The sequence below is a fragment of the Pipistrellus hanaki genome, assembly GCF_964339955.1.
Source record: "Pipistrellus hanaki genome assembly, chromosome: 8".
Lineage (NCBI taxonomy): Eukaryota > Metazoa > Chordata > Mammalia > Chiroptera > Vespertilionidae > Pipistrellus > Pipistrellus hanaki.
Window position 1 is genome coordinate 75,094,088 of NC_140510.1, and position 14,217 is coordinate 75,108,304.

Below are 14,217 nucleotides of genomic sequence, written 5' to 3' on the forward strand. Positions count from 1 at the left end.
AGCTGGGTGTATGTGTGCGTACTATATTCAAATTTTTGTGCTAAATCTTTCAGTATTATATTTTACTCTGCAATTTTACAAAATTGCATACATATACATATTGTACACTATCTGCACTAGTTTTCATGTCACTTGCCTTTTTTTCCATCTTAAAATCATTTTTATTTTTCAATTATAGTAGACATACATTATTATGTTAGTTTCAGGTGCATAACCCAGTGATTAGACATTACATAAGTTACTAGTTTTAGTTTAGCAGAGTACCATTCGTTCATACAGTATTTGATGAATCTTGCTCCCATCTGATACCATACATAGTTATTAGAATATTATTGACTTTATTCCCTATGCTGTACTTTATATCCCCATGATTATTCTGTGACAACCAATTTGTTCTTGTTAATTTCTTCACCTTTTTCACCATACCCTCAACCCCCTCCCATCTGCCAACTGTCAAAATGTTCTCTGTATCTGTGAGTCTGTTTTTGTTCTGCTTGTTCATTTATTTTGTGAACAGAAATTTTGCAGTTCACTCAAAAGCCATAATAAGGAAGCATATGTAGGAAAAAGTTAAGGACAGGCAGTTACTCATCATGTGCCTTTTTTGAACTATAGATGTGAATAATTATCAAAATAATTGAGGACCAGATAGCTATTGATTTTATTAGTAAGATTTAGTACAAAAAGTGAATTATGTCTTTTCTAGCATGGGAATTGATTGGATAATAGGTGAGTTAAAATTTAAGTTTGAGACAAATCTATAGCAGTCCTTACTAGTTCAGGAAAGAAATATTAAGTAGAGGTACAAATTAGTAAATGTATTTTAAAAAGTACTTGATATAGAAAAAGTAGAGGTGAGTCAAACATAATCTAGGGCAAGAAGTACTATATAATGTGGATGGTTAAATTCTTTGAATTGTTGTAATCCCAGTGGATTATTAAAGGAAATCTAACTATTTTCTCTGCTTTATGTTCATCATGTAATTTTTTTACCTTTTCATTTCCACAATGAATATAATCCATAAGCCATATTAACCAAAGTAAGCCATAAACTCGGGATTTTCCAATTTTGGTGTTCATGAAAATAATTGTGGTATTTGTTAGAAGTGCAGATGCTTCGATCTAGCCTAAACCTACTAAATCAGAATCTGTGGATGTGAGAGGATTTTTGAGAACCACTGTCCTAAGCAATAATAAGCAGTCCCAGTTCTTTAGCCAGTGTATCTACTATTACAAGTGAAAATTTAGAATATTGATTTGTAGGTAAAGTTCCTGTACTTTGATTTGTATGAGTCATTTCATTAAGGCTCCCGAGTGAACTGATAAATCAGTATTTTATTTTACAAGGTTGAGTGAACCAGACAATCTATCAAAGGTGTCAGCATTTAACATTCCCCCAGATGTGAAGTTTATTTATTATCATTACTGTTTTACCTCTGGTGACATTGACAACAGTGTGGTAACTGCAAGGGGTGGAGGTGAAGGTGGAAGAGGGCACAGAGGGGGTAAATGGTGATTGAAAAAATAAAATAATTTAAGAAGTGGCTTTAAGTGTTTGCCAGTTTAAGAAAGAAATCTTCCAGATTGCCTTATTTCTTTTGGGGAGCAATCTATAAATATTTATGTTTTGTTCAGTGAAGTACAGATCCTGTGAACAATCTTGTTTTACTTTTTGTTTTTGGTAGCATTTATTTTTCTTCTGTATTAGGAAAAGGAAAAAAAAAAAAAAAAAAAAGGAAAATTTCAAAAAAAAAGTTTTTCTTCTTATTCTGCACCCAAACTATGAGGTATCTATTTTCATTGTTATAAATGTAAATCTTCACTTAGTGTGCACCTGGGCAATCTGTTTTTTAACCACCTCTGAAGAAGTGCAGAAAAAACTATATGAAGAGATAGACCAAGTTTTTGGAAAGGGTCCGATTACTCCAGAGAAAATTGAGCAGCTCAGGTAAGAACACAATGAAAGGAAGAGATCATTAAAAGGTAAATGTGAGCAGTTTGACTATCTCATTTAAAGCTAATGGCTAATATCTTGGAAAGCTATATATCTTTATAGGACTTAAAATATTTATATAAGATTTTAATAAGTTAATTTACTTTCACCCTAACCGGTTTGGCTCAGTGGATAGAGCGTCAGCCTTCGGACTCAAGGGTCCCAAGTTCGATTCTGGTCAAGGACATGTATCTTGGTTGCATGCATATCCCCAGTAGGGGGTGTGCAGGAGGCAGCTGATTGATGTTTCTCTCTCATCAATGTTTTTAACTCTCTATCCCTCTCCCTTCCTCTCTGTAAAAAAATCAATAAACTATATTTTAAAAAATTAATTTATTTTCTAAAACCATATGGTAGTTCTGGGAAAGCTTTACATTAGCCTGTATAAAATAGTATCAATATTGTCAATCAAGTAAGTGAAACATTCAGACCTTGGTGGTGGGGATGGGAAATGGAACAGTCCTGTAGGAAAACTGGCAGGATCTTAGAAAGTTAAACATATGCTCACCATTTGACCCAGCAGTTCTTTTCCCAGGCATTCACCAAGAGAAATAAAAATAAATGGCCACACAAACTTGCTTGCACATGTTCACAGAATATTATTTATAACAGCAAAAAGCTGGAAGCAGTCCAAATGTTTGTGAGCTGGTGAATAAACAGATTGTATTATATTTGTACTATGGAATATTACCAAGTAATAAAGAGAAACACAGTAAATTAAAAGGAAGCCTAAATTTTTCACTGGTCTTACATCTAATTATTAAAGCAGAGAACACTTTAACCACCGTCTTAGGAGTGATGGGAGGGGCAGATAAAATATAAAGTAGAGTACTTTTTCATGTTAATGTAGGACAGTTGGAGAAGCGGATTTCATCCGCTCAAGAACAGCCTTACAGACACTATACTGGAAGCGTTTACCTGGGATAAACTTTTGTCCTGGGGACATGGCATTGAGGTTAAACCTCCCACTTCTCACTAACGGGACCTGCTAGGCATTGAGGTGGCCACACCGTCCCGGGCTGGCCTCTGTACAGATGATTCTCACCCTCTGCACACATCATTGAACTGCATTTCTTCAGGGGTTTTATTACTTTGAAGAAAAACTTTATTTCTACCACATAGTTTGGCACAATAAATTATTTAAAGGAATTTAACAAAACCGAAGCCACTTATGAAAAACCAATGTGCTGTGGTATGTATCATTTTTATGTTCGGGACCGGTTTTATTATTTTTGGAACTGTTACAAGACTTCTGTAAAACATGTTGAGTGTTAAGAGGAAACAGACTCTTGGCAAATAGGGAAAACCAGTTACAGAGAAGGACTCTGCCAGAACCTCAGAAACACTGGGAGGCACAGAAGCTGGTCCTCCCCCTCCTCTAGCTCCGAAGACGGGAGGAGACAGGAGGAGCTGCCGTCAAGAAAAACAGGACAGTTACCCTGTTGTCTTCATTGTCATATTTATAGGAAAAAGACCATGATTTCAGATAATTCTACTTATGATGTAGTAGAATTCAACATAGAATTACTTTTCTTAAGACAGATCTGATGTAAGGAAAGTGATATTTTTAAAATAAAAAGTAACACAATATCAATACACAGATAATGGAAATCTCATTATGCTAAGTGAAAGAAGTCAAGCACAAAGATTGGCTACAGCGTGATTTCACTTAGGTGAAATAGAAAAGACAAAGCTATTGTGATAGAAAGCAGATCAATGCTTGTCTGGAGGAAGGAGTGCGGATGGGATGAGCTATGAAGGGGCGGAAATAAAGGTTTTAGGGTGAGAGAAGTGTCCTTGTTCTGTGTTTTGCTTGTAGTTTTGGTTACACAATTGTGTAAACATCAAATTATACATCTAAAATAAATGAAAAATATTTTAGATTCCACGTATAAGTGAAATCAGAAACTAATAACGTCAATTGTAATTGAAAAATAAAAATTATTTTAAAAAATATTTTTTAAAAATAGTGGCTGTGACTGCTTAGGAATGGATTGGAAGTGTGAGTCTGGGTATCAGACAGCCCTGTCTAGGAGCATCTTTCAACTCTAGAAACGAAGATAGAGAGACAGCCATGGGGCAAAACTCGAAGCCATGGATTTCTCCGGGAGGCTTCTGTTAACAGCAGCGGTTCTCAATCTGTGGGTCGCAACCTCTTTGGGGGTCGAACAACCTTTTCACACGGGTCGCCAAAGACATCCTGCATATCAGATATTTACATTACGATTCATAACAGTAGCAAAATTACAATTATGAAGTAGCAACAAAAATAATTTTATGGTTAGGGGTCACCACCACATGAGGAACTGTATTAAAGTCGCAGCATTAGGAAGGTTGAGAACCACTGTGTTACAGAGTCTTCAAAATGGTGGAGTCTTTATCTATTACATTGAACATAGCTATCTTTAATTTTAAGAGTAATACATGCTTGTCTTTTGAAGTTTTTATAATACTGAAGTGTATGAAGTAGAAGGTGTAGAAGGTACATTCTTTATAAATGTACCTTTAGGGATAAAAATTGTTATCCCTTTTACTATTTTTTCCAGATTTTTCTATGCACATATATCATAGTAAAACAAAAAAATTTAAAAACATTAAAAAATACATAACTTATAACTCTTCTGTAAATTCCATTTCTCTCTCTCAATATATTGTGGACAGTGTTCTTAATTATAGTAACTCCCAACACAACCAATCAGTGATCAAGTTTTATCGATCCTGCTTTCCAAACAACTTTAGTTGGAAGTTTAGTTTTAGTTCTTGTCTGGTACATTTCAACCGACTTAGATCTTGCTCCCCTCCAATTCATTCTTCAAATTACTGGAGTCTGTGACTGTACTCACTTCAGGTGCTTTAAAAATACAGAGAACCTGAAAACAATCCCAAGACAACCATCTGCCATTGGTGGTTTTAAAAAACTTCTCAGATTATTGTAATATGTAGCCGAAGCTGAGAGTCACAGAGTTAGTGATCTTTATATATTTGGGGAGTCACATCTGATTAGATGACCTCCCACTTTAAAATCCTTCTGTGACTTCCGGTTGCCGTTAAGATAAAATTTAAACTCTTGAGGCATTTCATGAGCTTATGAGGCATTTCAATAGCTTAGCTTTGCATTCCTCTTCTACTTTATCTCTTATTACTTGTGCCTCTTCATACTCTTGGGTTCAACTGCACTGAAATTCTTTTGTTTCTTCAACGAAACCGCACTGACCACCCGGGGACAGGTTCTACATTGAGCGTCTGCCCCCGGGTGGTCAGTGCACATCATAGCAACCGGTCATTCCACCATTTGGTCAATTTGCATATTAGGGTTTTATTATATAGGATATCTTCAAGCAAAAAAGAATTATCATGCAACTATTTCAAATTAGGAAAATTATGAGAGTTGTTGAATGACATTTTGAAATATTTCTACATTTCAAACCGCCTCTCTCGTAGTAAAGATATTCCAAAAAAAATTTTTTTAAACAGATATTGTCGACAAGTGCTTTGTGAGACTGTTCGGACTGCCAAACTGACCCCAGTTTCGGCCCGGCTTCAAGATATTGAAGGAAAGATCGACAAATTCATTATTCCTAGAGAGGTAGGAAACATTTAGTATACTTAACTCATTCAGTTATTCTTTTCAACTCTTTTAGTGTGTATTTTTAAATTTTATTGTTTACAGTGTCCAATAAAGGCTACCTATTGTTAAATAAGAAACACAGTCATTTAAAATGACAAAATAATATATGCCTGTTCTAAAGTTCAAACTATACCGGTATAAAAGAAAAGCTCTCTTCCCCAGGGGCACTGCTGTTAATAGTTTATTGTATATTTTTCCTTTATTTTATTTTTTTCATCACCATTTCCCCCCAATGCCCTCCTCTACTTCCACCCACCACCACCCCTGCAGTCACCGTACTACTGTCCATGTCCATGAGTTCTTTTTCTTTAGAGTATAGATCTTTTTCTGTGTGTATATTATTCTATGTATGTTATACACATACATATGTGTATATATTTTAAAAACTGAATTTATATATGAAAGGTTACTCTATATACTCTTTAATTTTCTTTTATTGAGTGTATCATGACTACTAGTACATCTGTCACTTGATACAGATCCAACTCATTTAAAAAATATATATTTTTTATTAATTTTAGAGAGGGAGGGAGGGAGGGAGGGAGGGAGGGAGGGAGGGAGGGGGAGGGAGGAAGAGAGAGAGAGAGAGAGAGAGAGAGAGAGAGAGAGAGAGAAATATCAATGATGAAATAATCATTGATCGGCTGCCTCCTGCACGCCCCAACTGGGCATCAAGCCTGCAACCCAGACATGTACCCTCGACAGGAATCAAACCCAGGGCCCTTCAGTCCGTAGGCCAATGCTCTATCCACACCAGCTAGGGCCAACTCATTTTTAATGGATGCATAGTATTCCATGTACTATGATTTATTTAAGCAGTCCTCATAGGTGGAAATTAGATCTTTTTTTATTATTACAAATTATATACTTGGACAGGTATTGGATAGAGCTGTAGAAATGAAGTTTTTTGGGTCAAAGTGATATGTATGTTGAATTTAAATTGTTATCTAAAAGGCAACTTATATTGTTAGCAATAATGTATGAAAAAGCTTTTTGTCTCCATATCCTCACCACCTACGGATTTATAAATCATATATATTTTGTGAATTTTATATGAAAAACTATCTCATGCTTTTAATTTGCTTTTCCCTAATCTTGGAGAGATTGAGCAGCTTTTCATATATAAACAGTTTGTATTTCTTCTTTAGTGAATTATCTGCTTATAACTCAGTGTTCTTTCCAGTGAGCTCATGTCTTTTTGTATATTATACATGCTGTTGGGTATATAGCAAGTATTTTTTCTTTCTATTTGATATTGTATGGTATGATTTTTGTTTTGACAGGGTGCAATTTTTAAAATGTTTATATAGTTAAACCTGTTATTACTTCATGGCTTTTGTGATAGGCTTAGGAATGCCTTCCTCACTGTAAGATTACCAAAGTCATGGCCTCTGTTTTCTTCTGTTGTTTTACCTTTTTATTTTGTATTCATTATCTACATTAACAGAGCATTTAGGATAAGTTGGCTTTCTGGGTGTCGCTTTGTCTTTGTTAGGCCTTGACTAACTAGAAGACATTTTATTTTTGTTTGCAGACCCTTGTTCTTTATGCCCTTGGTGTGGTACTTCAAGACCCCAGTACTTGGCCATCACCATACAAGTATGGAATATCAGTCACTGTCATTGTGATCATTGATTTTTATGTGTTTTCACGTGTTGCATTACTTTCTAATTTTTGAGGAGACAACGATACATTTATATCTTCCCTTTATATTGTCTGCTCACTCACTACTTTTTCTTTCATGAATCTGCTGTCTGCTACTCTTTGTCTCTCCTGTTACCACTTCTATCCTAAGATCTGTTTAATGACCTGATCTCTGCAACTATCTTTTAATTTCAGGCAAATTTTGGAATTTTGTTTTGGTTAAGTGATTTCAATTATTAAGTGCTTTAGTCAAATTCAGAAAATAGGCTTTGTGTGTATAAGTGTTGTATGTGAGAATGGTGAAGAACAGAGCTGCTTTTGTTTGCCTCTTCAATAGGCATCTAATAAAATCCTAAGGAAATGGATTAGGATTTACTGTCCCATAGAAGGTTATATATGGAGCTGGTTGAGAGTAAAACAGCCGTGTGAAAATCAGGGGCAGGGTTGGTGGCATGGGTGAAGTACTAGGAAACCTTCTTTTGGAGGATAAGGATGGGACTTCCTTATCATTTTGGCTTTTAATATTATAGTGATATTAAAGGAAGTCTATTAATAAGTGAAATAGCAATCCTTTAAAATATGCTGTAAGTAAAAATTAAGTAAATTTCTATATTCCAAGTGGCTTTTATAGGAAAAATGAAGATATGCATTGGTAGATTAGAAAATCTAGGTTGCAAATTGAAAAACAGAGAAAGGAATATATGCTAAAATGTGGAAATAATTTTTAGGATTCAAATGTAATCAAATTTAGGAAATTTTAGTAATGCTGTTGTATGCTAAGGAAAAGCTTTCTGAAGTTTGACACCTCCTTACCCATCCCTTTTGGAAAATCTGGATTCATTCTTTTTCCTTTTTGAGACTGGTTAAGTGTTCATCAATTTTGGTGATCTTTTCAAAGAAACATTTGTTTTTTAAGACAAAGTTTTATGATCCATAATGGGTGATTTATTTGTTTTGTTTTAATATATCCATTTTCCCTGCAAGTTTTTACAGAGTGAAACTGTGTACAATAAAAAACCTTAGCCTTCTTATTTCCTTCAGTTATTATTAAGTATGGGTGTAACATAATTGATGAATATAAGTTTTTAAGTCTGATGTATCCAATTTTAAGCAATAAATTTAATTGAAAAGGCAATGTTAAATACCTTACATATTGATCAGATGGTCTCATGTAACAGATATGTTGAACACACTTAAATGTAAATATTTACTATGTGATTTTGTTTGATTTATCTTTATATCTCATACAATGGTGTAAACTTGTGTCAAAATCTTATTCATTATTGGTTCCAGAGAAATGTGTTTTGCATCTAATTTAGTTGGAATGGGGAACCTTTTTTATTTTTCTTTTTTTTTTAAATATATATTTTATTGATTTTTTTACAGAGAGGAAGGGAGAGAGATAGAGAGCTAGAAAGGTCGATGAGAGAGCAGCATCGACCAGCTGCCTCCTGCACACCCCCCACTGGGGATGTGCCGGCAACCAAGGTACATGCCCTTGACCGGAATCGAACCCGGGACCCTTCAGTCCGCAGACCGACGCTCTACCACTGAGCCAAACCGGTTTTTCGGCTGGGGAACCTTTTTTCTGCCAAGGGCCATTTGGATATTTATAACATCGTTCACAGCCATACAAAATGATCAAGTTAAAAATTAGCCTGCTATATTTGGTCAAACATTTAATTAACTCACCTCGAATGTTTTGGCAGGGCCAGACCAAATGATTTCCCAGGTTTTATACAGCTGCAGGCCAATAATAAGCAGAAAGAGATCAAAAATATATATTGAATAATTTGGGAACATAATAATAGGTGAAATTTAAATATAATGTGACAGCAGTTTTTATTTTAAATAGTTTTTAAGACATTATTATATCTGTGTTCTTACAGTGTAAATATGTAAAAGGCCAATGGCCTTCTATTGTGATTAGCCCCCAAACTTCTTTTTTTTTTTTTTTAATTAAATATACTAGGATGACTTTTAAAAAACTAAATACCAATCTTCTTTTTAGGTTTGATCCAGACCGGTTTAATGATGAATCAGTAATGAAAACTTTCTCCTTGCTTGGATTCTCAGGCACACAGGAATGCCCAGAGTTAAGGTGAGGTGATCAAGTGAAAGGAAAGGTATCAGGCATATTTAAAGTGTAATTGTTAATAGTGACCAGTCAACTTTCTTCCTGACTAGGTTTGCATACATGGTGACCACAGTACTGCTGAGTGTGTTGGTGAGGAGACTGCGCCTGCTGCCTGTGGAGGGTCAAGTTATTGAAACCAAGTATGAACTGGTAACATCCTCCAAGGAAGAAGCTTGGATCACTGTCTCACAGAGATAGTAAACATTTTACATTACCCTTTGGTGAAGAAAATGCCCTTTTAGGAAATTTATATGGGATTCTTTACAAACCAAGTAACATTGTGGAAAATAATACAGGTTTTTTTTAATGCATTTTGAAGTTTCCCTTGTAAGTGACAAACTAAAATTGAGACTTGTTTGTCCTTCTGTTTTTGTTTTGTTTTGTTTGTTTTTTATTATTATATTTTATTGATTTTGTACAGAGAGTAAGGGAGAGAGATAGAGAGTTAGAAACATCGATGAGAGTCATCAATCAGCTGCCTCTTGCACACTCCCTACTGGGGATATGCCTGCAACCAAGGTACATGCCCTTGACCAGAATCGAACCCGGGACCCTTCAGTCCCCAAGCCGACGCTCTATCCATTGAGCCAAACCGGTTTCGGCTGTCCTTCTGTTTTGCTGAAATTCTTTATTTTAAAAATATATACTTTTATTTATTTTAAAGAGTAAAGGAGAGGCAGAGAGAGAGATAGAAACATCAATGATGAGAGAGAATCATTGATTGGCTGCCTTGCATGATTGGGGATTGAGCTGGCAACCTGGGTATGTGCCCTCACTGGGAATTGAACTGTGACCTTCTGGTTCATAGGTCGAAGCTCAATCACTGAGGCACCATGGCTGGGCTGGAATTCTTATTAGCATTAAGTTACTCTGTTAATTCTCAGTTGTGGAAAAAACAATTTCTAAATTTATTTATTATGTCATATACTTAACATAGTGAGTTTATTATTAAGAAATGAGATAGCACGAACCAAAAACCAAACCAAATTAAGAAGAAAACAAAGATGAGTGAAAATAATTGCAAAATATATGACAGAAAGGGATAATAACCATATTACTTATAAAGAGCTCATACAGATTGGTAAGAAAACATACACTTGATAAATGAATAAAAAAAACATGAATAGCAACTTTTATAGGAAAAAATAGCTAATAAGTTTTTAGAAATAGTGGAGCTTTTTAAAAAACATTTTAAGTATCTTTTAACACCACTTTAGTACTGATAAGTTTTATATTTAATACTTTTTGTTGATAGCACTTTTTTTTTGTTTATGCTGTTCATAAAGACTTTTTAAAAACGCATTTTTCCTTCAGTCAACTGAAGGAGATGTGCCAAGTACAGATAGCAAGAAAGGAAGAAAAGTGAAAAATGTTGCAGGTGAGCTTATTTTTGACACTTCTGAATTTCATTTGTAAATTTAGTTTCAAAAATGTACCTCGTTGTTATTATTATTTTATGCTGCATTTGTGGTTAAATAGCTAACATTTTAGATTTAGTTATGAGTGATTAACGTAGAATTTAATTAGATGCAGGCTTTATTTCTGACAAAACATTTAACTTCTAGACTAATTTGAAGTTTAAAACTTTAAGTCAAATTTTAAAACTTTCATAGCTTCTGGCATCATGTTTATAAAAAAATAGTTAAATTTATTCCCATCCCATCTATCATTTTTTATGATTTTATGTAGGTAGCACATCTTCCTTTGTTGTCCACGTACCTTAATTGGTTTGGAAACTGGCAGTAAAAGGTAAGAGTGGGCAATTGATATGTAAACCAAGTGTCAGTGAAATTAGATAAGATAAATTTTTTCAATCGTTACTCGAGGATATTTTTCCATTGATTTTTAGAGAGCTGGTAGAGAGAGGGGAAAGACAGAAATCTCAATGTGAGAGAAACACGTTGATTGGTTTCCTCCTGCACCTGCCCTTGACCAGAATCAAACCTGGGACCCTTGGGTCCACCTGCAGGCCTACACTCTATCTACTGAGCCAAATCGGTAGGGCGATAAGTGGAAATTGAAAGTAAGTGAGACCTTATCATCAATGATCAAGGCAAAAACAGCAGCTGAACTAGAGTAGGGAGTTGGCATATACCCAATAAATGAGGACCTATAATTACTAATAATGATTGAAATCAAGGAAAATAGAGGCTAGAAGAATCAGCTAAATAAGTACATATTATTCATAGTTACATGACTAACTTAAAACAAGTCATCTTCAAGAGGATTAAAAAAAAAAATAATGTTAATCATGTATAAAATAAGTTGTCCAGTAACTGTTGTTCTTATTTTGCCATTTATCAAATGACTGAAATTTTAGTAGCCACAGTGCCACTGATGGCTCATAGCATAACTCTAGTAGGCCTCTTAAGTTTTGTAGCTTTTTGTTTTTTTAAAACTATTTGTTCACTGATTATGATCTGCATTCTTTTTTTATAGTTCAGAAGTGTATTGTTCAAAACATTAGCGGTGCCCACTTATTGGCCCTACTACTGCCACTGGTTGCCTCCCTCTGTGGGGTGACGTCAGGGCGATCTGCCCCTCCACCCCCCTCCTCTGGCTGGCCTGAGCCTGTGGGCTGGGGGCAGCTCCTGCATTGAGCACCTGCCCCCCTAGTGGTTCAGTGCGTGTCATAGCAACCAGTCCTTCTGTTGGTTGTTCTGCTGTTTGGTCCATTTACATACGAGGCTTTGATTATGTAGAACCAGAGGCCCGATGCACAAAATTCGCGCAAGAGTAGGCCTTCCTTCCCCTGGCTTCTCTCTGGCACCTGGGACCTGGGTTTCGCTCTGGCCCCCAGCAGGCACCTGGGACCTGGACTTCCCTTGCAGCCCCAGCTTCATCCGAAGGATGTCCAATCTACTAGTAATTAGCATATTACCCTTTTATTATTATAGATTATTTCTGTTTGTTGTAGGAAAATTTAGGAAATACAGAAACACAAAAATAGCAAACTCAGTCAGTGATAGTCCTACTACTTGAATTTAGCCAGTGTTAAGTTTATGAGATAGATCCTTCTATTCTTTTTTGTATCCACACATTTCTACGGACATATCTACTGTTCTCTTCATTTAGTATATTGTGAACAATAGCATTTCCAACAATTGGAATATTAGTATTCTTTTCACACAGATTTTTGGCATGCTTGCTTTTCTCTCTTTCCCTTCTCAGATATCCTTGTTTTTCTTTTCAATTTAAAAAATATTCTTACCTCTCCATCATTCTAACATAACAGTTATATATTTGTACATCTAAGTTGCTAGTCACAGAACAATATAAAATGCACAGTTGTTGGCCCTAACTGGTTTTGCTCAGTGGTTAGACTGTCGACCCGCAGACCAAAGGGTCACAGATTCCATTCCTGATCAAGGGCATGTACCTCGGTCGGTCGCAGGATCCTCAGCCCTGGTAGGGGTGCAGGTGGGAGGCAACCAGTCAATACCTCTCTCCTGACTCTCTCACTCTCTCTCCCTCCCACTCTCTCTATAAATCAATGGAAAAAATATTCTCAGGTGAGGATTTTAAAAACAAAATGAACAGTTGTTTATAAAAATGAAATTACTCTATTGTCCTAAGGAAAAGCTTTTAAGAGGAAATCTTAAGCATCTTTGTTATTGTTTTGGGACTTGGGCAAACAGATTAAGATTTTTCTCTGAAGACATCTTTATCCCCTGCTCCCCCAGATCCATAAAAAGCACTGTTAACCTATAATATTTTTTAACATGAGATTATGTTGACAGATTGAAAACTGCTTAAAAACACAGTTCTAACATGTGTGAAACTGAGAACATGACCAGCAGCTGTGAAAAGATAGCTGCGAGAGATGGACAGATGGACGTTATTTTCCAGGGCAGGTTTTTATAATGTCAACAAATTGATACCAGTGGCCTCCTTTTTTTTCCTTCTTTTTTCCCCCCCCCTGCTAAGCTAGCCCTCTGCCTGTTTCCTGAGTTACTAATCAGTGAATGATTACGGTGGAAGGGGAGGAGCGGGGAGGGAGGATATGACAACAAAGCAGGTACTGTTACTACAGAAGCCAGAGGAAGTCTGCACAGCCAAAGGTTTCATACAATGTTGCTTGGAAAGGTTGGGAGGGACCTGCAGTGATAAAAAGGAGTGAGGCGAAACTTGGAGTAACAGTGAAGCTGAAAGTAGAACAGGGGACTGGAAGGCATTTGTCACAAACCAAACACGTTATATACCTATCTCATTTAGTCCGTAGGGCATAACAGTTGGTTCCGTGACAAACTGAAATAGTTTTTCATTCCTGCTGGGAGAAATACTATAAAGGAAGACAGGGGAAAACTGGCTAAAAAATGAAGTAAGCGATCTAAACTTCATCTTATCTTAATATCTTCAGTGGGGTTTATTGGTGTATTTGTTATTTAAAAGGGAATCAAGGAATAGTTTTAAATATTGTTCTATTCATAATAACTAAAGAAAATGATTAAGCCCTGGCAGGGTAGCTCAGTTGGTTATAGCATCGTCTCAAAGCCAGTATTGTGGGATGAACACCAGTCAGGGCACAAACAAGAAGCAACCAATGATTGCACAAATAAGTGAACAACAAACCTCTCTCTTTCTCTCTCACTCTCACTCTCACTCTCTCTCTCTTTCTCTTCCTCCTTCCCTCCCTTCTTTCCTCCCTCCCTCCCTCTCTCTCACCCCCCCCCCCTTCTTTTGCTCTAGAATCAATAAATAAATTTTTTTTAAAATTTAGGAGAAAATGATTAAAAGAGTACTGTAACAGCAGTATTAAAATAAATCATTTTTAAAAAGCTAATCTGGCCTATCTGGTTTGGCTTGGTGGATAGC

At 35.9% G+C, this 14,217-nt stretch overlaps 1 protein-coding gene across 1 annotated transcript in view; it reads left to right on the plus strand.

The window, feature by feature from the left end:
• Positions 1-9,759, plus strand: part of CYP20A1 (cytochrome P450 family 20 subfamily A member 1) — a 36,425-nt gene extending 26,666 nt beyond the window's left edge. The window contains exons 9-13 of the mRNA XM_084893259.1: positions 1,828-1,948; positions 5,468-5,579; positions 7,156-7,220; positions 9,277-9,366; positions 9,453-9,759. Of these exons, the coding sequence (XP_084749385.1) occupies positions 1,828-1,948; positions 5,468-5,579; positions 7,156-7,220; positions 9,277-9,366; positions 9,453-9,600 (536 nt within the window). The 3' untranslated portion in view covers positions 9,601-9,759. The remainder of the gene's footprint in view (positions 1-1,827; positions 1,949-5,467; positions 5,580-7,155; positions 7,221-9,276; positions 9,367-9,452) is intronic.
• Positions 9,760-14,217: the final 4,458 nt, after the last annotated feature.